Source organism: Bison bison, unplaced genomic scaffold, assembly GCF_000754665.1.
Source record: "Bison bison bison isolate TAMUID 2011002044 unplaced genomic scaffold, Bison_UMD1.0 scf7180017864480, whole genome shotgun sequence".
NCBI lineage: Eukaryota > Metazoa > Chordata > Mammalia > Artiodactyla > Bovidae > Bison > Bison bison.
The window spans coordinates 1181401-1205612 of record NW_011495040.1 but is presented as its reverse complement, the minus strand read 5'-3'; the positions used below and the strand labels follow the sequence as shown (position 1 = coordinate 1205612).

Here is a 24212-nt window from a genome sequence, read left to right as displayed (position 1 = left end):
TTGAAGCCTGGCTTGGAGAATTTGAGCATTACTTTACTAGCGTGTGAGATGAGTGCAATTGTGCGGTAGTTTGAGCATTTTTTGGCATTGCCTTTCTTTGAGATTGGAATGAAAACTGACCTTTTCCAGTCCTGTGGCCACTGCTGAGTTTTCCAAATTTGCTGACATATTGAGTGCAGCACTTTCACAGCATCATCTTTCAGGATGTGAAATAGCTCAACTGGAATAACATCACCTCCACTAGCTTTGTTGTAGTCAGAGTAACGTTATGCATTTTGGAAGGAATAGCTTGGAAGCAAGGCTGTATACTTCTCCATGTACCACATCAGAAGGCACAGGTTTGTGCTAATATTGATGATAAATCGGTCACCTAGTTAATATGGTGTCTACAGGTTTTTCAGTATGACGACACTATTTTTCTCTTTACAACTAATAAGTAATTTGTAGAAGATGTTTTGAAACTATGTAAATAAGAAACCTTCACCTACTAGTTTTTGCAACCATTGGTGATTTCTGCCTGAATCAATTATTACTACAATGGTTTCAAAGTAATAACTTTCTAATCCCATCATTTCTCCTACATAGATTAGCTGGTATTCTCCTGTAAGGAAGAGCTCTTTCTCCCTAGTTTATTTATTCACATGTATTTTTATGTGCATCAACTCACAGACTTTTATTTCATTCAATAGCTTGTAATCCACACCATCATTATCTTGATGCTCAAATATGCCTAGATTTGTCCAATGGGAATCCCTTCAAATTGGCTCCTGTGCTCGTTTGACAGGTGCCATTGTTCTTCAAGCACGTATTCACTATCCGACATAAGATATTCTGAGCCTATTTTGAACTTTCCTCAACTCAGTCCTGGAATCAGTCATTTCACTAAGGTGCTTTGGTTCCCTTTCATGGAGAAGAGTATTCAGAAATCAGCAACTAAGTATGCTCATTGCTACTGATGTGCCATTGCTTCTAGTTCCTCTCAGCACACAGAACTAGGAAATTTATGTATGGATGGATATATACACCATATACATATGATCTATCTATCTATCTATTCCATGAGTCCCAAAACCTCTAATTCCAATCCAATAACACAAAATACATTCTAATCTTTCTCCTCTATATTTGTAATATACCTTCTCTTAACAGTGAGAAGCCCGGTTGCCATTACCTTCAATATACTGATTCATTTGCTCAGTTTTAGAACACACACAAAGTAATTTCACAACTGCTAAACCATAGCACTGTGAAAACATAAATTTACTAGCTATAATTCAATATTTTTCTTAATAGTAGGGAGTTTTTATTCACTTTTACACCTTACATTCTTCATATGGCCTGGAGAGAATTCTTAAAAAATTTTAATACAATAAATTATCTATTGCTAGTTTAAGAAAGTGAATAATTAAAAAACCTTTCAAATGAAGAATTTATATTTATACTAGAACTAAAGCTTTGAAAGTTTTAGTCTTGAAATTTAATTTTAATGATTCAGAGTTATGTTAAAATTAAATTTATTTGGCTCTTACCCTGGCATCAGGATTATCATCAAATTGTGTTCTAATAAATGTATCAAAAGAATCCCAGTGATTTTCAGTTAGATTTCCACCTAAAGACCATAAGTAACAGAATACAAAAGTCTGACACAGAACAGTGTTCAATTTTGTTTGCTCCTGAAAGAACAAAGAGAAAAACTTTTAATATTTAGTGTTAGCATAAAAGAATCCTAATTTGCAAAGTCTAAAGACTGTTTTCTCTTGCTTAGGCTTATGTATTTTTATTTTATTTTTTTAATATAAATTTATTTATTTTAATTGGAGGTTAAATACTTTACAATATTGTATTGGTTTTGCCATACATGTATTTTTAAAAGGGCACAGTGCATGTTTCTTATATTTCATTCAATAGTGCACCAAGTGATGTTTTATAGTGGCATACATTTAATACTCTGATGAGAAAATGAATGGCAAGAAGCATGGAAAACAAAAGCTCAAGGGTGTCTTTCAACTATTATAACTATGTCTATGCTTGTATGAAGTTATTTAAGTAGACACACACTGGGAATATGTTACAGACTCTAAGGAAATTTAAACATTGAGTAGAGGAGTAAACTATAGTGTAAAATTCCTTCCAATTTGAGATTCTACAAATCTATTCACATTCATTAGTCCCCTAAAAAATTAACTTGAAAATCAAATAACTGTATGACATAAAGTTTGGAATTGTTTATTTGCAAAGAATCTATATGATAATCACATTTTCCTAGCTTTACAGCAGTAAGAAAACTCTTCCTACCATTGTCAAATTAGCTCCATCTTTCTCAAGTATTAAAGACTCCAATAAGCAACAGAGTGTAGTAACTTTGCTGATGTCCACTTGTGGAATTGCTTGGTGGCATTTTTTATTGATAAAATTTAAACCATCATCAACATAACGCTGGAAAAGATTCAATATATATTCTTGAGTTTCTTCACTTAGCTGAAAATCAAACAAATGATATTTTAGCAAGACCAGATAAAATACATAATTAAGTGTAAAAATAGTTGGTTCAAACTTGTATACTACATTATATCCTGTGACTTTTAGACTATAGGATGTAAGCATCACATGATATGAAACAAGTTACATTAAAAAAAAAGACATTCTATGGGAAGATTCTGGGTCACTGATAAGTGATCTTGATCTGGTAGTTGGTATATAGGTATTTTGGGTCCAGAAGATCCCCTGGAGGAGGGCATGGCAACCAGCTCCAGTATTCTTACTTGGAGAATCCCATGGACAGAGGAGCTTGGCAGGCTACAGTCCATAGGGTTACAAAGAATCAGAGACAACTGAAGCTACTGAGTGCACGCACACGCGCACACGCACACATGCGCACACGCACACACACACACAGGTATTTATTTTATGATCATTTGTTAAACTGGCAACAAGTATTTCATAGTCTTCTATACTGATGATTATCTTCCATAATTAAGAACAATGAAAAAAGTATAAAAAGAAGCATTTTAAATATTTATTCAAGGTAAAGGACCAAAGATTTAAAAAAGAATGTTGTCCCCTCACCACTTTTATTAACATAGTACTGAAAGTCTTAGCTAACATGATAGGACAATAAAAGGGGAAAAAAGTATACAGATTGAGAAGAAAGAAAAAAAGTTGTCTTTACAATTATCCATACAAAAAAATCCCAAAGAATTGAAACAAAACTCCTGAAACTAGTAAGTAGTTATGAGAGTTGGACTGTGAAGAAGGCTGAGTGCCGAAGAATTGATGCTTTTGAACTGTGGTGTTGGAGAAGACTCTTGAGAGTCCCTTGAACTGCAAGGAGATCCAGCCAGTCCATTCTAAAGGAGATCAGCCCTGGGATTTCTTTGGAAGGAATGATGCTAAAGCTGAAACTCCAGGACTTTGGCCACCTCACACGAAGAGTTGACTCCTTGGAAAAGACTCTGATGCTGGGAGGGATTGGGGGCAGGAGGAGAAGGGGACGACAGAGGATGAGATGGCTGGATGGCATCACTGACTCGATGGACATGAGTCTGAGTGAACTCCGGGAGTTGGTGATGGACAGGGAGGCCTGGCGTGCTACGATTCATGGGGTTGCAAAGAGTCGGACACGACTGAGCGACTGATCTGATCTGATAGTAAAGTTGTAGGATACAAGGTAAATATACAAAAATCAATTGCTTTTTTATGTATCAACAATGAATAATTAGAATTTGAAACTGAAAATACAAAATCATTTAATTAGTATAAAAAATATAAGATAGGCATATTTTAAACAAAATATTTCCAAGAGGAAATGTGAGGAAAACAACACAATTCTGATGAAAGAAAACAAAGAACATCTAAGTAAATGGAGAGACTGTGCATGGATATAAAGACTCAATATTGTGAAGATGTTAGTTATTACCAACTTGATCTATAGAGCTGATGCAATCTGAATCAAAATCCCAGTAATTTACTTTGGGGAGAGCAACATTTATAAGGAGAGGGAAAAGGCCCAGAATAGTGAACACAATATTGTAGAACAAAGTAGAACTGACACTACCTGACAAGACTTACTGTAAAGCTACAGTAACTGACGGTGTGATGTTGGCAAAAAAATTAGACAAATAGGTTAATGGTGTTAGAGCCCATAAAAAGGCTCATACAAATACAGCAACCTGATCTTTCACAAAGGAACAAAAGCAATCCAGTGGAGAAGGGATGGTGTTTTCAACAACGGTGCTGGAATTCAGCATCTGCATGCCGAAGAGAGACAGAGAGAGAGAATCCAGACATTGATACTATGGCTTTCAGAAAAAGTAACTCCAAATGGATCATAAACCTACACGTAAAATGCATAACCATCAACTCATAGAAGGTAACAGAGGAAAATATTTATTTAGGTGATTTTCAATTTGGAAATAAGTTTTAAGATACAACACCAAAAGCACAAACCATGCAAGACAAGTTAGACCATTGAAATTAAAAATGTGTGTGCTGTGAAAGGTATTATTTGAAAAAAATGAAAAGAAAGGCAGACTTGGAGAAAATACTTGCAAAATACATATAAAGAACCTGTATCCAAAATATATAAAGAACTTCCAAAACTCAGTAACAAGGAAACATACAACCCAAAAATAATGGGCAAAAGATGTGGACACCTCATCAAAGAAGATATATAGATGGCAAATAAACATATGAAAAGACACTCAACATCTTATATAAGAAAACTACTCACTGAAAGCAAAATGAGCTACAAATACATATGAGTTGTGTTAGTTGCTCAGTTGTGTCTGACTCTTTGTGACCCCAAGGACTGTACCCCACCAGGCTCCTCTGTCCATGGGATTGTCCAGGCAAGAATACTGGAGTGGATTGCCATTACCTTCATATTAGAATGGCTAATATCTAAAACACTGCACCACTACATGCTGGTGAGGACGTGGAGTAACAAAGAAGTTCTTTGGAATGCATAATGGTACAGCCACTTTAGAAGACAGATCGGCAGTTTCTTCACAGTTTCACCAAATGATTGAGAAATCACAGTCCTAGGTATTTATCCACATGAGCTGAAATCTTATGTCTACACAAAAACATATACGAATGTTTATGTGAGCTTTATTAGTAATTGCCAAAACTTGGAAACTTTGAGATGTCTTTCAGTAGGTGAGTGGATAAACTTGGTAAGTGATAAACTTCAGCATACAATAACACTGAATACTATTCAGTACTAAAAAATGAGCTATCAAGCCACAGAAAGACACGGAGGAACTGTAAATATATATTACTAAGTGAAAGAAGTTAATCTGGAAAAGCTGCAGACCATATAATTCCAACTATATGATGTTCTGGAAAAGGCTAAACTATGGAGACAGGGAAATCAGTAATGTCAGGGGTTGGGAGAGGGTGTGGATGGACAAACAGGGATAGCACAGATTTCTTGGGCGGTGAAACTATTCTGCATGATACATGATATATTCATTTATCAAAATTCATAAAACTACACAACACAGAGTGAATCATAATGTAAGCCATGGACTTTAGTTCATAAGAATGTATCCATATTGGTTCATCAATTTTACCAAATGTACCCACATAAATGTGCTTAGTCATTCAGTCTTGTCTGACTCTTTGCAACCCTATGGACTATAGTCCACCAGGCTCCTCTGTCCATGGAATCCTCCAGGCAAAAATACTGGAGTAGGTAGCCATTCCCTTCTCCAGGGGATCTTCCTGACTCAGGGATCAAACCGGTGTTTGCTGGCAGATTCTTTTCCATCTGAGCCACCAGGGAAGCCCACCCACACCAAAGAAAAATGCTAATAAAAGTGGGAACTATGTTTGGAGGAGAGAAAGCATATGTTAACTCTCTGTGCTTTCTGTTAAATTTTTCTATAAACCTAAAACTGTTCTGAATAATAAAATCTATTTAAAAAGTAAATTCAGAAAGGTTTAACATCTTATGGCAGGACATGATAGTCTCAATTCTGAGAATTACTTTCTTTAACAAGGTTTTCTGTTCATTTGCTGTACACCTGAAACAAATTTTGTAAATCACAATATTGTGAATCAACTATACTTCAGTAAAAATTTCAAAAAATTAAGGTACTCTAAAATGGTATAGATGAACTTATTTGCAAAGCAGAAATAGAGACACAAACATAGAGAACAAGCATATGGATTCCGAGGTTGGGAGAGGGTATAGGATGGATTGGGAGACTGGGATTGACATGTATACACCAGTATGTATAAAATAGATAACTAATGAGAATAGACTGTATAGCACATGGAACTCTACTCAGTGCTCTATAGTGAGCTAAATGGAAAGGAAATTCAAGTGAGAGGGGATATATGTATATGAGTGGCTAATTCACTTTGCTGTATAGCAGAAACTAACATAACATTGTAAAGCACCTATACTTCATCAAAAAATGTCAACTGTACCTCAATAAAGGTGTTTTTAAAGAAGCTGATTACAGGGGAAAAAGTAAGGTGCCCTGAGGGTAGGTCACAATATTCTTAAAATGTTGATGCCTAAGAGTGAGGAAAACAATCATTCTCTGACTCATCTTTGGAGGGGGAGAGGCAGAAAGATGGCTTTCTCAGAATGGCAATTGAGATGAGATGGTGAAAAACATTTAAAAAGATTGCTTATTAAGTTAAGTGGAGTGGGCTGTCATTTCCTTCTCCAGGGGATCTTCTCAACCCAGGGATCAAACTGGAGTCTCTTGCATCTCCTGCATTGGCAGGCAGATTCTTTACCACTGAGCCACCTGGGAAGCCCTTGTTAAGTTAAGGTAAAGAGAAATCTTATTTTAGAATGGAGAGGATATAGAAGATAATATGGAACTGCATTGTTCTGAATAATAATATAAAAGTTTTTCTTCACTTTGGATGGAATCCTACCTCTAAGGTTAGAATGTGTCTTAGATAAGGGGCCTAAGATCAAGTCAAAGCTATGGTTTTTTCAGCAGTCGTGTATGGATGTGAGATTGGGCCATAAAGAGAACTGAGCATCAAAGAATTGATGCTTTTGAACTGTGGTGCTGGAAGGCTCTTGAGCGTCTCTTGGATAGTGAGATCAAACCAGTGAATCCTAAAGGAAATCAACCCTCAATATTCACTGGAAGGACTGGTGCCGAAGCTGAAGCTCCAATAATTTGGCCACCTGATGTGAAGAGCTGACTGATTGGATAAGACCCTGATGCTGGGAAAGATTGAGGGCAAGAGGAGAAGAGGGCGACAGAGGATGAGATGGTTGGATGGCATCACAGACTCAATGGACATGAGTTTGAGCAAACTCTGGGAGACAATGGACAGGAAGGCTGGCGTGTTGCAGTTCATGGGGTTGCAAAGAGTGGGACATGACTTAGCAACTGAACAACAGTAACAACAAGGCTGAATGGGAAACCAAACTGGTTTTTTCTTCCTTCTGGCTCTCAGAGGCATTGTTGTTGTGTAGTTGCTAAGTCCTGTCCGACTCTTTTGTTCCCCCATGGACTGTAGCCTGCCAGGCTCCTCTGTTCATGGGATTTCCCAGGCAAGAATACTGGAGGGGGTTGTCATTTCCTTCTAGATGGAATCTTCTTGACTCAGGGATCAAACCAGAGTCTCTTGTATATCCTGCATTGGCAGGTGGATTCTTTACCACTGAGCCACGAGGGAAGCCCCTCAGCGGCATTAGGGTTTCTAAAATCTAAAAACAAAGACCTGGCCTGGATTTAAGTATTCTTTTCCTTTCTTGTGCTTCCCCCTCATTAACTCAAGCCTTCTGCAGAGTCTATTTTTTTTATTTTAAATGCCCTTCCTTGTTCTACCTGTGTTTGGGGAAACTAAAGGAAGTGTTTCTGTTTGTATTTGAGAGAACCCAGTTGAGGGTAGAAGAGGAACAAGGCAGGGTAGGCAGAAACCAGACTGACTAGGTGGGCTGGTGGGCTGAGGTCATAAATAATGAAGACAGCTATGGGGAGTATACAACCTCCTTGGAGAATCCCAAGAATTCAAGGGAGAGGGCCAGATACCAACACTGGGATTCCCTTTATCAAGCACAGTGAGGTCTTAATCAGTTGCTATCTGGGCTCTTGAGAGAAGGGTGAGCCCTGACAGATGGAAAGGGTGGGGAGTGTCCAGTTGCACTTACTTTTTTAGAAACACTCTGCATCCAGGTTTTAACATAAGGCATCCACTTCAGCTCTTCAGGATCCACAAATACCATTCCACATCTACTGACTGTTGCAGGAGAGGCAACCTTTAGATCTTGCACCTAAAATTTTAAAAAGTTGAACAAGAAATGGCTAACATGATACTTCCTTGTCCCTTCCAGTTCAATGCTAATAAATCATGCATTTAAAGTTTAAGGTAACACACTGTTAGGTTTTGCATGCAAGAGAGTGGGCGAGCTATAAGTGATTTAAAATGGAGAAGGAAAGTTAAATGAGGCATGAGGAGAAATATACATAAATATATGTAAGTATAGAAGGATACTGGAGAAGGAGATGGCAACCCACTCCAGTATCAGTATTCTTGCCTGGAGAATCCCATGGACAGAGAAGCCTGGTGGGCTACAGTCCATGAGGTGGCACAGAGTTGGAAAACGACTGAAATGAAGGATGCTGTCAAATTCTTATGGGAAGGTGTACATAGTTATTCCCTTCTTTTTCCTTCTTACCTTTTTTATTCTTATATCCAATGCATAGCCTAGTACCTAGGACACAGTAGGTATTCAATTAATGTTTGGTGAATGAACACAGCAGGGGTGGTATCTTCTGTAATATTTTGTAAAGTGTATTTGACTGGCATTCCTTTTCCAATCCCATTACCAAATAGTCATACCACAGAGGGATGACTTATTCTTCTTAAGTGGAACAATTATTTTTAACTTGGAAAGCATTTCAAATCATGTAAAGACACTAATATATATAACTACCTTTAAAGGGAAAGAAACAAGTACTGGTGAACACAGAATTTATTTTATTTCCCATTTATAGAGAGATAGGAACATTTGAGAGACTCTGGTTGTCAGAATGGAAAATCTATTATAAAAGGAAAATTTGATAAATATTTAGTGTATAAATGAAACACCATGGTAGGTCTTACAGATAATCAAAGATACATCACTAAGAGAAAAAAAAATTAATGATGTTATGCCAATCTAACAAATGATTTCACTCCACAGTAAGGAATATATATTTACCTCAAAAAGCATGTGGATTTGAGGTGTGAGTTTAATCCTCTCACTGTTAGCCAAGCAAAGCATCTTGTTATCATCCAGCACCGTATTCATATTTTCAATCCAAAGAGCGTCTACTGGCCCATCACTGATGATCCATTTATGGTCTTCTGAAGTATCATTCACAGCCGCTCGGACACTTAGTGCCATTAAACCATCTTTCCATTCCAAGGTTATGTTATTAACTTCACCATACAATTCACCCATTGTAATTGATTTAGGATTAAGAACATATGTTTTAACTGGTTGGTAAAAGGGATTGTCTACACCAAGTTTTTGCAAATTCCCTAAAGTTTCTGCTAGTACTTGGTAAACTGTGGTCTTGCCACCTCCTGTTGGCCCAACTAACATCACACCATGCCTTACTAGCATCGTTTCATAGAACTGTATCACTTTTTTAACCATACATGCTTCAGGCTGAAGATTCTTTTTCTTCATGACATCTATAATTGTTGACTGCAATATACCATAATCATGTTCTGGAATTTGGACTCCAGGAAAAAGGTCAGATATGATTCCACTGGAAAAATAATAAGATAAAATAAATTAGGAATCACTGGCCATTGATATCCACCCATGTTACAATTAATTTTTTAAACATTACCAAGGTTCTTATTTTTCTCATTATCTTTTCTTCTAAACACACAGTGCTATATTATCTTATGTGTGGTACCAGAATCTATCATTTCTCTGATTTGTGTATGATTTTTCTTGTTCCTTGTACAGTGGACCAATGTTCTTAAGCATATTGGGAGCTTTTTGAGATAGAGAATATTTCTTACATTTTTGTGTTATACACAGTACATGGCATAGTATCAAACATACAGGCAATGATTTTTTCAGTTTGTTTTAAAAATTATATTTATAGCTCAACTTTTCCCAAAAAGCACTTATGTGTGCTTATAATGGTATAAAAATATTTAGAAAAAAAAGATGGAAATAGAAAACTAGTACTATGTGAAAAAGGAAGTAAAGGAAAAAATGGACTATTTCTATGGGAAACCAAATGGCTGTACGGGTGAAAAAGAAGTGAAACTCTTACACACACAAAAACATTTGAGAAGCAGTAAAGAATTTAATATAAAATGACAAGAAAAGTACAAGATGGGGGAGATCAAGATGATGGAGTAGGATGTTGAGCTCACTTCCTTCTACGAATACATCAAAAAAACATCTACATGTGAAGCAACTCTCATGAAAACAAACTGGAGACTTGCAAAAAGACTCGATTATAAAGAAAGATTCACAAAGAGTTGGGTAGGAAGGGAAGAGAAAGAAGCAATCAGGTTGGTATCTGTGCCTGTTGGAGGGGACACAGAAGAGGAGGGGGCTTACATGGGCTTGGAGATCCTCCCTGGAGAGTGAGGCGTTTGAACCACATTGGGCACCGCCATCCTAGGAGCAGATACTGGGAAGACAAGCCTCTTAGCTGATTTGAAAGCCAGTGAAACTAACAGCAGAACTGTAAGAAATCTATATCCCACTTGTGAGGAGTGGTTGTTTATTCCAAGAACAAGAGAGAGGAAACAGAATGAAACTGCCTGAGGCTCTGGCTGTCTCCCACAATCCTCATCCTCGACTATGTGCCCCAACTCACAATGAGCACCTGCCACAGAACTGCCTGCTCTAGCGCAGCTTCCCAGTAGGGTGAAAAGTGCTACTTCTAAGGGGAGTGCACAGTTAGGGGGAAGGAGCAGGCTTGGATCCAGCACTGAATCTGAGTAGGGCGAGGATGGCTATTACTGGAGCTCTTGGAGGCAGTGGGTTGGGAGTGTTCTGGAGCTCTGATGTGCTGGGACTACCCCAGTGCTTGCCCAAGCCTGCACTTGGTACCCAGTCTGGCCCCTCTTTCTCCATCACTGCTCCTCTAGAGTAAAGGTACCGATGCTGGGAGAGGTAGATCACACACTTGGAAGAGAACCAGCTCAGACCCAACCCTCAGGGCTTCTGCTCCAGTATCTTGGGACCTGCCCCTGCTCCAAGAGGGCAGCGTTGACCACTGAGAACAGGACAAGCCATGGCTCACATCTGACTCTGGCTCTAGCCAAAGAGAAAATTACAGGTCAATATCTCTGATACTATACGTGCAAAAATTCTCAACAATGATACACCAAAGATCAAGTTGAATTTATTCCAGGGGTGCAAGAATGGTTCAATATTTGCAATTCAATCAATATGATACACCACATTCACAAAAGGAAAAATAAAAATCACATGATCATCTCAACAGTCACAGAAAAAGAAATTAACAAAATACAAAATCCATTCATGATAGAAACTCAAGAAATGTTACATAGAAGGAATAGAATTCAGCATAATGAATGCCACTTATGACAAACCCAAAGCTAACATTATACCCAGTGACAAAAAGCTGAAAACTTTCCCTTTAAAATCAGACCAAGATAAGTATGCCCACTCCTGTCACTTTTATTCTACATAGTATTAGACATCCTTGTCACAGCAATCAGATATGAAAAAGAAATAAAGAGAATCCAGATTAGAAAGGAAGAAGTAAAACTGTCACTTTTTGCAGATGACATCATATTATACATAGAAAATCCTAAAGACATCACAAAAAAATCTACTAGAACTCATCAACGAATTTGGTAAGGTTGCAGGATACAAAATTAACATACAGAAACATGTTGCATTTCTATACACTAACAACAACCTATCAGAAATAGAATATGGATTCTATAGAAATTCTATAGAAATAGAATTATGAAAACAGTCTCATTTACAGTCACATGAAAAAGCATAAAATATCTAGGGACAAACTTGCCTACAAAGGTAAAAGACCTATACTCAGAAAACTCTAAGAAACAGAGGAAAGAAACTGAAGAAGACACAAACAGATGGAAAGATACACCGTGTTCATGAACTGGAAGAATCAATATTGTCAAAATGATCATCTACCCTATAGATTCAGCGCAATCTCTCTCAGAACACTAATGGCAATTTTTCACAGAAATAGAACAAGTAGTTTTAAAATTTGTATGGAAATCTAAAAGACTCCAAATAGCCAAAAATAATCTTGATAAAGAAGAAAAAAGCTGGACTTATCACCCTCCTTGACTTCCAACTATGCTAAAAATGATAGTAATCAAAACAGTATGGTACTGGCCCAAAAACAAACTCATAAATCAGTGAAACAGAATAGAGAACTCAAAAATAAACCCATGCACTTATGGTCAGTTAATCTAAGACAAAGGAGGCAAGAATATATAAGGGAGAAAAGATAGTCTCTTCAATAAGTGGTGCAGGGAAAACTGGGCAGTTGCAGGGAAAACTGGGCAGTTGCATGTAAAACAATAAAATTAGAACATTTTCTCACACCATATAAAAGTAAACTAAAAATGGATTAAAGACATAAATGTGAGACTAGAAACCATTAAAATCTGAGAAGAAAACATAGGCAGAATACTCTTTGACACAAATTGTAGCAACATTTTTTTGGAATTGGTCTCCCAATGCAAAGGAAACTAAAGCAAAATTAAACAAATGGGACCTACTTAAATTTAAAAGTTTTTCACAGCAAAGGAAACCACTGACAAAATGAAAGGATAACTTACTGAATGAGAGAATATTTGCAAATTATGAGGGGTTAATACTCAAAATATATAAATAAATAGCTCATACAACTCAATATCAAAAACAAACCCAATTAAAAAATGGGCATTAGACCTGAACAGACATTTTTCCAAAGAAGACATACAGATGACCAACAGCTTCATGAAAAGATGATCAACATCACTAATTCTCAGAGAATGAAACTCTAAGCCACAATGAGATACCACCTCACACCTGTCAGAATGGCTATCAATGAAAAGACCACAAATAACAAATGTTGGTGAGGATATGGAGGAAAGGGAACCCTGTAAACTTTTGGTGGGAATGTAAACTGGTGCAGCTGCTATGGAAGACAGTATGGAGGGTCCTTAAAAACTAAAAATATAACTACCATATTATCCAGTAATTCCACTCTTGGATATATATTTGAAGAAAAGGAAAACACTAATTTGACAAGATATACGCAGCCTAATATTTATAGCCGCATTATCAAGAATTATTACAATAACCAAGGTATGGAAGCAACCAGAGTCAACCAACAGATAGATGGATAAAGGAGATTTTGTATGTATGGAATGTATGTTGGAATATTATCCAGCCATAAAAAATGAAATTTTGCCATTTGAAAAAATATGGGTGGACCTGGAGGGTATTATGCTTAGTGAAATAAGTCAGACAGAGAAAGACAAATAATCTGTTATTACTTATATGTGGAATCTAAAAAAATAAAACAACCTAGTAAATATAGCAAAAGAAATAGACTCACAGATACAGAGAACAAACTAGTGGTTACCAGTGGTGAGAGGAAGTGGGAGGGGCAAGATAGGGGTAGTGGGTGAAGAAGTACAAGCTACTACGTATAAAACAAAGAAGCTAAAGAATATATTTTTCAGCACACAGAGTATAGCCAATATTTTATAATAACTTCAAATGAAGTATAATCTATGAAATATTCAATCACTATGCTATACACCTGAAATTAATACAATATTGTAAATCAATTATACTTCAATAAAAAAGAGCAAGGGAAAAATACAAGAAGAAAATATAAGAGGTGAATTTATAGTACTATGTTAAGAAAGTCTATCTCAAAAAGATAAAAATTCTGTAACTTTAAAAAAGTTGATAAAGTGAAAAAATAAAAACACACAAGGAAAAATCAAACTTCTGTGAGGTAAGAGGCTTTAAACGTAACTTAGAGTGAATTATATACTTAGAGAAATATTTCCAATGTTTTACCAGATAAAGTTCATGATTTCTCACAAATTGCTAAGTAAAAGAGTACAATAGAATAATGCTCTAAGAATAATAAATATAAATTACTAATAAACAGAAGAAATGATGCTCAGTGGTACTAACAAAATAATGTATATAAAATAGGCTACTATTTTGGTATTTTTCTCTAAAACATATAAAAGGAAATGCATATTTTCATAAATCTGTATCTATAAATATAAAATGCCTTTGGAGGATGTACTGATAGGATCTATCTAAATTTAAAATGTCCATACCCCATGATCTCAGGAATGTACTTCCTAGAATCTCACTTATAGCAATATCATAAGTGAGCGATCATTAATATATAGGAATTTTCATCACTGTGTTCTGCCAAAAGTGCAAAGACACATATTCCGGCAATCAGGGGATCTGATGGTGGACAAAGGCAAAGAGTATCCCCGGTAAGGTCATAAATAGACATTCCAGGATGACAGATGTGTATGACTGAAGGTCGTTTTTGTTTTTAGGAGATTTATACTCTGGCAGAATTTTGAAATGAATTAGTGATAGAGGTATAGAAAAGTTGGTGAAGGCATAAAAAACAAAAATTAAGATAAATAATAAATGCAGGAAAAATAAGAAGCAAGGTACTTTAATAACAAGGGAAAGACAGCTCAGCTTTGGGTAATATTTATATCTCTAAAATAAATTACGGAAATCCTGTATATTTAGCTCTGGTTATATTGTCACATGACTACCCAGAGAGGATGGGTTGGTGGGCAGAGAAGTGTGTCCATATCTTCATCTCTCTGTTAGTAACTTAATAACATCTAAAACTGAAAAGTTCATGAAATGACACAAATGTGGTACCAAAAGATATGGACAGAAATAGGAAAATGAAAGGACGAATAGATGAATTAAAAAGTTATTGTCTTTAGGAAGCGGGAGTTGGTAAAGGGCAGGAAACTATTGTTTTCCCTGAGAGTAACTTAAAACAGCATTTCATTTTTAAAACCACATACATATATGACTTGAATAAACATAAAACTCAGTAATGAAAGTAGAAATAGATAAAAGCAATCACATTTGTGTTGAGACCCCGATCTACTTCTTTTGAGTCTGGAACTTCTCTTAGGTCAGGAATTTGTAACCAAATGCTAATTTGCATAGCAGGCAGCTTGGGGGTCAATAAGTTGAAAAAATAAATGATTGGATTGATGCTAAAACTTTAGTATCTTTTTTTGAAACTAGCATTTTAAAATTGCAATAAGTATCTCTAGAAAAGATACCTTACTAGAGACTGACATGTTTGAAGATAAACTATCCTTTACCTCTACATAGTAGTTATGCTTTCTCTATAACAGCTAGACATTTACCTGAATAGAATAGCGTCATCTGTTAGGAATTTTGGCAAGTTAGAGTCCCGCAAAGCTCTTATCAACACCACATCTTCACTGAGGTCTGGGTTCTCTCTTTTTAAAGACCTAAATTTAAAGGAATAATTCAGATGACGTTGTAAATACATAATGTTGAACATGATTTTCTAAATCTCTGGGCTGGGGATTCTGCTTGCAGAAAGCTGTGGAGGGCACCCCACTGCCGATTCCTACTGGGAGGATGAGACCATTTTCCCTGGCATGCCCAGGATCCATCTCCAAAACAACATATGGACAAGTCAGGCACAGGCTGCTTTGCCTTGAGGAGAATGATAAGGACATTTTTTCAAGGACCTCCTATCAATCCAGACTTTATCCAACCTGAATTTATAGTTCTCTGAATACATTATGATGGTTCAGATCCCTGTCACTTTCTTTTCTCTTATCCCAGAATGGTTTTTTGCTGGCTCTCATTTTTCCTTCAAAACCCAGCTCAATCATTCCCTCTTCTAGAAAGTTCCCTCCACCCCCACCTCAGGGAACCCCAGGGCACAGCACTATGGTTCCCCTCACACACTAACTAGTCTAATCTACATGACTGCTCATTTGTCTGTCTTGCCCCTGGGTTGCAGTCATGTTCTCTGAGTACAAGCATGTCTGAACTTCTCAGTATCCTTCTTCCTTCAATGGCAATCCTGTAGAGAGTAGAAATATTGTATCTGAGAGGTTGAAGGAATGAACAGAGGGTGGAAAGGCAGGGTGATTTGTGCAGAAGCCAGGGGTATGGGAGGCAGGCAGAAGGGGCCCTATGTGAATAGAATCTAAGCCAGAGAGTCATTGCCTGATAGGAAGGAGCAGATGAAAGACAGATTCCCTGAGAGACTCTGGACAAGTTGGGGGGTTCCAGAGGTAGGGGTGTCAAGAGGTTATAAAGAGAGAAGCTAAGGCCTTAAGAGAAAAGGCTCTTGCTCTACTAGCTTTCCAGATGGTGCTAGGGGTAAACAATCTGCTTGCCAATGCAGGAGATGTGAGAGGTGGGTTCGATCCCTGGGTTGGGAAGATCCACTGGAGAAAGAAATGGCAACCCGCTCCAGTATTCTTGCCTGGAGAATCCCATGGACATGGCAGGCTAACCCTGGCAGGCTACAGTCTGTAGGGTCACAGAGTTGGACATGACTGAAAGTGACTTAGCATGTGTGCATGCCACTAGAAACTAGTAAGAAGCTCAGCATTGGACCAGACTGTAATGACAGAGAAGGGGATCAAGGACATAAGCTTGTACTGAAGATAAAACTGAAGTTTCTCTGAATGCTTTAGGCTTTGTCAGTTGATGGGGATGACTTAATTGTGTATGTGCATAACAAAGTGAATGCCTTATCAGTTGGCTCAGATAGTAAAGAATCTACCTGTAATGCAGGAGACCTGGGCTCAATCCCTGAGTTGGGGAGATTCCCTGGAGAAGGGAATGGCAACCCACTCGAGTATTCTGGCCTGGAGAATCCCATGGACAGAGAAGCCTGGTAGGCTACTGTCCATGGGGTCACAAAGAGTTGGACATGACTGAGTGACCTTCACTTTCACTTTCACATCCTGGCTCATGGTGGTTAAGCCTTTAATATGCTGAAACCCATTATACTGGATGCATTCAGGTGAAAAAAAAATGCTAGCCAAAGCTTAATGGCAGCTATGTTGGTTCTCACAGGGAAGAACTGTTGTGAGATGAAGAGACATGCCCTCTCACTGTGGCAGGGGGTGTGTCAAGGTAAGAATGATAACAGTGGCAGCTAACACTTATTAATCATGTTGCTGGGAAAGACTGGAGGCAAAAGAAGAGGACAACAGAGGATGATATGGTAAGATAGCATCAGCGACTCAATGGACATGAATTTGAGCAAACTCCAGGAGACAGTGGAGGACTGGCAAGACTGGTGTGCTGCAGTCCATGGGGTCGCAAAGATTTGAACATGACTTAGCCACTGAACAACAACAACATGTTGCTTTAAGAGCCATCTGTGAATTACTCATGAAATGTATGAGTAATGCATGACACAGTTTGGAACTCAACTCTTGCCCACTTTGGTTTCTTACCCGGCCATGACCAGTACGGACTTTACAGCTCTCATGCCAAAGTCATAGTGATCCTGCTGAGAGAGCTGTTCACTGCAAAGCTTATACATCTGGGTCATTTTTCTTGCTAATATTTTACTGGATTCAAATCCTTCAGAATATAGAATTACCTAGAATGGAAAATATAATGCAATGCCTGATTATATTATACTGATAACAACACAGTAGCATAATACCAATGCATTCAAAATCTAGTTAAGATATTAGATCTCTCCAAGCGGTTGTTGTTGTGTCCAGTCTCTCAGTTGTGCCCAATTCTTTGCAACCCCATGGACTGAAGCATGCCAGGCTTTCCTGTCCTTCACCATCTCCCAGAGCTTGCTCAAACTCATGCCCATTGAGTCAGTGATGCCATCCAACCATCCGGTCCTCTGTCGTCCCCTTCTCCTCCTGCCTTCAATCTTTCCCAACATCAGGGTCTTTTCCAATGAGTCAGTCCTTCACATCAGGTGGCCAAAGTATTGGAGCTTCAGCATCAGTCCTTCCAATGAACATTCAGGATTTATTTCCTTTAGGACTGACTGGTTTGATCTCCTTGCTGTCCATGGGCATCTCAAGATTCTTCTCCAGCACAATTCAGAAACATCAATTCTTTGGCACTCAGACTTCTTTATGGTCCGACTCTCACATCTGTACATGACTATGGAAAAACCATAGCTTTGACTATAAGGACCTTTGTTGACAAAGTAATGTCTCTACTTTTTAATATGCTGTCTAGGTTTGTCATTGCTTTTCTTCCAAGGAGCCAGTGTCTTTTAATTTCACGGCTGCAGTCACCATCTGCAGTGATTCTGGAGCCCCAAAAAATAAAGTCAGCCACTGTTTCCACTGTTTCCCTATCTATTTGCCATGAAGTGATGGGACCGGATGCTATGATCTTAGTTTTTTTAATGTTGAGTTTTAAGCCAGTTTTTTCACTCCTTTTTCACTTTCATCAAGAGGCTCTTTAGTTCTTTTTCACTTTCTGCTGTAAGAGTGGTGTGGGATATTACATAGGGATGTGTGTCTTAGCTGCTCAGCACCCCATCTTACCCACAGGGGCGCTGCAAGACTCATGAGACGCTGTAGGCATTATATTAATACTATTAAAAGTTGTAATTTTTCTAATGATAGGATTTGGCATGGTCTATTCTTAGGCAGTTACTTTTACTTCATTTAGAGGAAAATTTTAAATTAGCTGTTGTCAGAAATTTACTAGCAATGGGAGTAATATGTGCTTTCTGAGAAACTCCATTCTAAAAGAGGTGCTGTCCCTTGTGAACTGTAGCATTGAGCATGAAGGGCCTTCCAGAGTCTTGAAAATATCCTACATCTTGGTCTTGGTGATCACACAGGTGAATACATATGTAAGGATTCACTCAATTGTACGCTTATGATCTGTGCACTTTACTATATGTAAATTATACCTCAGTAAAAAGTGTCAAGAAAAATACATATAAGATTTAAATACACTGGTTATTAGCTAGTATGAAGAAACAAACAAACAAAAAAACCGGTTTAAACACAAAGGTTCCTAGATAGAGAAGAAACAAATACAACCATAATTAGCTTATTAATGATGGCTATCTTTTTTACTGTATTGATAAAACTAGAAACAAATCACTGTCTTTCATCATTAGTGATTGGTATTGTTTCTACTCAACACCTCTTGACTCTAATTAAAAAAATAATGCAGCAAGAGAAGTGAGAATAATATAGTCTTTTTAGGATAATCTAGACATTTTAATTCCTAGAGACAAACTGATAAATTCCAATGAAATGGTTAATTAAGTTCATTTATTTATTCCAGTTTTCAGGGCTTACAATATTCCAGATGGCAAACTGGACTTTGGGGATACAGCAGTTACACACACACACACAACATTCTAAGTGGTAACAATCATATCTACATACTTAAGAGGAAACAATACTGTATAACCTTGGCCAGAGTACATTCATAATGGAAACTTTCTATCATGATAGAAATCAAATACTAAATAAAAGAAACAAGTTTAAAGTTTTGCTGCTTTATAATGTGAAGCTCACCTCTGCAATCAAGGCATAATTTGGAACCATCATTGCAAAGGGTCTAAATAGGGCTTTCAAATTATCTGGCAACTCAGTTCTGCCTGCATATCCAGGATTCATTGTGATGAAGGCTGCACAAGTCATAACCAACTTTATTTCTCGCCCTTCAAACATGAATCTAGAGAGCTGTTGAAAAGAAAGAGAAGATACAAGTTAACACTTTGCCATATATTTGTAAATTCTTCCCCATAATTATTTCTCGAGTACAAAACTTGTGTGACGTGCATTCAAGCAAAAACTACTGAATCCTATTGTTGGGAATGTTTTCCTCCTGCTTTTGTCCTACTCACTCTCCCTCTCTTCTGGGCTAAGCATTTCCTGCTGTCTGCCTCCTTGCCCCTGCCTTGCCCCAGGTGTTTCCTCCTTCTTGGCCCAGTCATAATAAAATAAATGAATAAATAATAACTAAAATAAAATAATTTAAAAAATCAAACAACTCGCAAGGTTCTGGTTTGTACCGGCTGAATACCCACCTGCCCTTTGGTGCCCTCATGACCATAATTTTGCAAGGTCAACACAACAGAATGGTGGGGGGCTTGGTCCTACCCTTCACTGCCATCACCTTCCCGGTACAAAATCCTTCTCCAGGAACATGTTCAAAGGGGCTAAAACACATTTTAAATACTGAAGCCACCCTAATATCTTCATCTGTTCCTACACTCCTTGGCTTTTCCAGTCCAGTGACTTCTGGAGAGTCAAGACCCCTTTGGGTCCCCCAGGACTCCTCTCTCATTTTTTTTTACCAGCAACAGGCTGAGACTAGGGGCTGTGAGGAAGGCAGTAGAGCCCAGAAGAGGCAGAGTTAGAGAAACAGAGCAGAGAAATCAATGTCAAAGGCAAGAAGAAGAAAAATAAGAGGAAAATAAGAGGCGGAGGACAGAAGAACAAGGGAGTACAAGCATGCATGTGTGTGTGTTGGGGGAGCAAAGAATAAGAGGGTTCCATGAGGGCACAGACTGAGTCTCACCAACTCTATATCCCTAGGTCCCAGCACAGTGTCTGCCATACAGTTGTTTATTGTGTTGCCTGGATGAGCAATTAATTCACCCAGCTCAGTTCCACTGCTGCATTCACCAATGACATTGGAAACATGGGCTAGAAAGGCTGAAGTTAGCACTGCCCTTCTTAAAATACAACATGATGTAAGTTTGTTATGAACTTCTTCTTGTTCTTTAGATGCTAAGTTGCGTCTGACTCTTTTGTGACTCCATGGACTGTAGCCCACCGGGCTCTTCTGTCCATGATATGTTCTAGGCAAGAATACTACAAACTTAAGAAACATGATATCTACAGACTAGAAACATGATATCTATGCCCAGCCCCTTACCTTTGCAGCTTTGGCATTCCTGATGGTAATGAGCTGCTGAGCAATGACAGACAAAACTTCTATGTCAATCCGATTAAATTCATCAAAGCAGCACCAGGCTCCTGACTGTGCCAGACCACTGAAGAAGCGCCCCATCATCTGAAATCAAAAGAATGCCACTCAGCTCTGTACTGTAGAGTTGAACTCCTGCCAAAGTTAAATTCTGAGCTGAGGTATTAAAAAGACAAGAGGTGGTATCTGCAAACAAGCAATAGGTTTGTGTGACTCCTGGGCCATGGCAGAAGTTAACACCTTTTTCTTAGAGGAAATATGTTTTTGCCGCTCTCTGAATGATTTGAAACTTATTTTTATTTTTAGATAAAATGACAATCTGACCTACTTTTTCATAATCCTCATTCACCTATGTAAATACATGTTCTCAAAGAAACTGACACACAGAATAGACACACTTAATTACTTAAGAAAACCTTGAAAACTTTGCTGATGGAAATTTTCATCATCTTTACCAGGTACTACACATGGCAGGCAACATGCAGGAACAACTGAGCAGAAGCACAGTCACTTGAGCTTCAGTTATGTCTGACTCTTTGCAACCCCATGGACCGTAGCCCGCCAGGCTCCTCTGTCCATGGGTTTCTCCAGGCAAGGATACCGGAGTGGACTGCTGTGGAAGATCCTCCTCCAGGGGATCTTCCTGATCCAGGGATGGAACCCACATCTCTTACATCTTCTGCGTTGGTAGGCAGCTTCTTTACTACTAGTGCCACGTGGGAAGCCCATACACAGGGTAATGTAATGGTGGTTAATTTCTTCTACAGCAGAATCCTAGTGGTTCAGGAGAGTGAATACATACCTGTGGCTATCTACAGAGGAAAGTTCCTTTAGAGATTTGAATTTGGGGTTAAGCATTAGTACAAATATTGCATCATACCATATCTATATCTCTTTGAAAATAGAGCTAATGGCTTTTTTGTTTCAAGGTGGTCAATTGAGCACATAGGGATAACATCCCTTTCTCTGAAATGACCATGTATGAAAGACAGAACTCTCTCCATTTCTGTGTCTGCATTTGTACCTGCGCCTACCTGATAAAAACATAATGGAAAGGAAAACCAGCAGCAGAAAGAAAGTTTTGAAAAAATATCCTGGAAGATGGAAAGTTCATAAATACTGATTACTCAGCTGAGAAAGGCAGAATTCAGCCCAAGCCAGAAGGAAGGAAGAACTACCTACCCTTCAGGAAGGTCTCCAAGAAACTCTGAACCCATCAGCAATACATGCAAGGAAAGCAGAGAAGGTCCCAGGGCAATCCTTGGAAATTAGTCAAAGGTGAGTACTTGCAGTGATCAGATTTGTGGGCCCTGCCTTTCTCTGTGCTTCTCTTTCCTCATTCCAAGTAGACTAAACAGGGTTCTTGAGGCTGGCATTACTGAATTTTCCCTCCAGAATAATACCCAAGGACTGCTTTGTTGAGAAAGGGGGAGATCTGTCTTTGGGAGACATTAGGAGATACTGGGAGAAGACATTAGGCTTGGGAGAAAACGAAAGCAGAGAAAAGAAAAGACAGATAACTTCAGACCTCCACATTACTCAACTGAGAGTCAAAAGGACAGATGGCTCCATCCATGAGTGAGACCCACTGAATTCTACTACTGTAGAAAAAAATCCTTGTTATTTTGGTATTTATAAAAGGTTTCTGGCTTCCTGGCTGCCCATGCCCACACACTCTATGGGGAAGCCTGCCAGCCAAATATCTTACATTCTCACAGAGATCACAGGAGCTCTTTCATTGAAAGCAGGGGTGAAACAAGTTATTCTAAATGATCAACTCAGTCCCCTATCCATGCTTATGAACTAAAAAGTAAAGATTAACAGACATTTAAGAAAAATCAACATCAAGAAAGAGAGAAGAAAAATAAACAAAATAAGCAACTCTGAAGAAAATGGAGGTGATTTGGGGGACAAAACAAAAAATTTAAATGGAATCCTCAGAGAGATTTTAGAGGAAATTACATTACTATAGTATAAAACAAGATGTTCTAAAAAAAAAAAAAAAAAGAGCCAGAGATAAGAAACAATCCTTGGAACTTAATTATAATACAGCCTACATTACAAAAATGAAATAGATGGACTGAACAATGGAACAACTAAAGACCAAGCTGGCATTCTTTTTTGGCTGAGCAGCTTGTAGGATCTTAAATCCCCAACCAAGGGACAGAGGACAGAAAGCTCACAATGATGTTGGTCATCCAGTCACAACCTGCTCATGGAAGAGCTTTCGATGGTATACAAGGACTGATGGGCAACAGGAGACAAAAAGAAGAAAATGAAATGTGTCTCCATCAGAGTGATGTTACACAGTCTGTACCATCTCTGTTGACCACCTGAAGTTACTACCTGCTGAAGTGAGCATAAGAAGTAGGACTCCAAGAAGGGGAAAAAGACATTTTTCAATACAGGTGGGTTCCTCCAGCTCTCTCTCTTAGAATCACTTAATTTTACTATTTTTAAAAGGGACTTAATTTTATTCCCTAGGCTGTTTTAGCATGACATACAGGTTCCCCTAGTTTCAGAACTCAATGCTAATATATTTGGGGCACACTGGAAGCTCTTTCCCTTCATGCATGCTTCCTAAAAGTCCACAAAAGGACTAATGTCTAATGTCAGTAACTGCTTCTGTTGTCAGCTACTTCTGTGTGGGAACTGACAGCTGGTTTGTCCTTCTCTTGTTTCTGCTCCTGGAAGAGGCATCCACATCCACCTGCCCTACTGGGATGGACGAGGTGAAGGTGGCACAATGCCTCCTTCACACTGAGAAGTCTTTCTCCTCCCCCATGTCTGACTGGGAAGTTGGGAAGTTGCCAGGAATGAGCTTTGTCTTTTTTCTGAAGGTCCTCTACACCAGTGGTCCCCAATCTTTTTGGCACAAGAGATGGATTTAGTAGAAGACAATTTTTCCACATATTGGGGAGGGGAGATGGTTTCAGGACAATTCAAACACATTGCATTTATTGTACACTTAATTTCTAATCTAATGCCACTGCTGGTCTGACAGGAGGTACCAGTCCATGGCCCAAAGGTTGAGGATCTCTGCTCCACACCCTTCAGGGGATATACAACTCTCCAAATTAGATATTAACATGCTATGGGCATGCCAAACCACCTGACCTGCCTCTTGAGAAACCTGTATGTAGGTCAGGAAGCAACAGTTAGAACTGGACATAGAACAACAGACTGGTTCCAAATAGGAAAAGGAGTACATCAAGGCAGTATATTGTCACCCTGCTTATTTAACTTATATGCAGAG

At 38.3% G+C, this 24212-nt stretch overlaps 1 protein-coding gene across 1 annotated transcript in view; it reads right to left on the bottom strand.

The window, feature by feature from the left end:
* The window catches only part of DNAH6 (dynein, axonemal, heavy chain 6), a 280222-nt gene that overhangs the window by 146487 nt on the left and 109523 nt on the right, over window positions 1-24212 (bottom strand). Inside the window, exons 31-38 of the mRNA XM_010862179.1 lie at window positions 20906-21043; window positions 19537-19704; window positions 17473-17621; window positions 15385-15492; window positions 9185-9740; window positions 8132-8254; window positions 2296-2478; window positions 1530-1673 (exon numbers count right to left, since the gene is read on the bottom strand). Of these exons, the coding sequence (XP_010860481.1) occupies window positions 1530-1673; window positions 2296-2478; window positions 8132-8254; window positions 9185-9740; window positions 15385-15492; window positions 17473-17621; window positions 19537-19704; window positions 20906-21043 (1569 nt within the window). The remainder of the gene's footprint in view (window positions 1-1529; window positions 1674-2295; window positions 2479-8131; window positions 8255-9184; window positions 9741-15384; window positions 15493-17472; window positions 17622-19536; window positions 19705-20905; window positions 21044-24212) is intronic.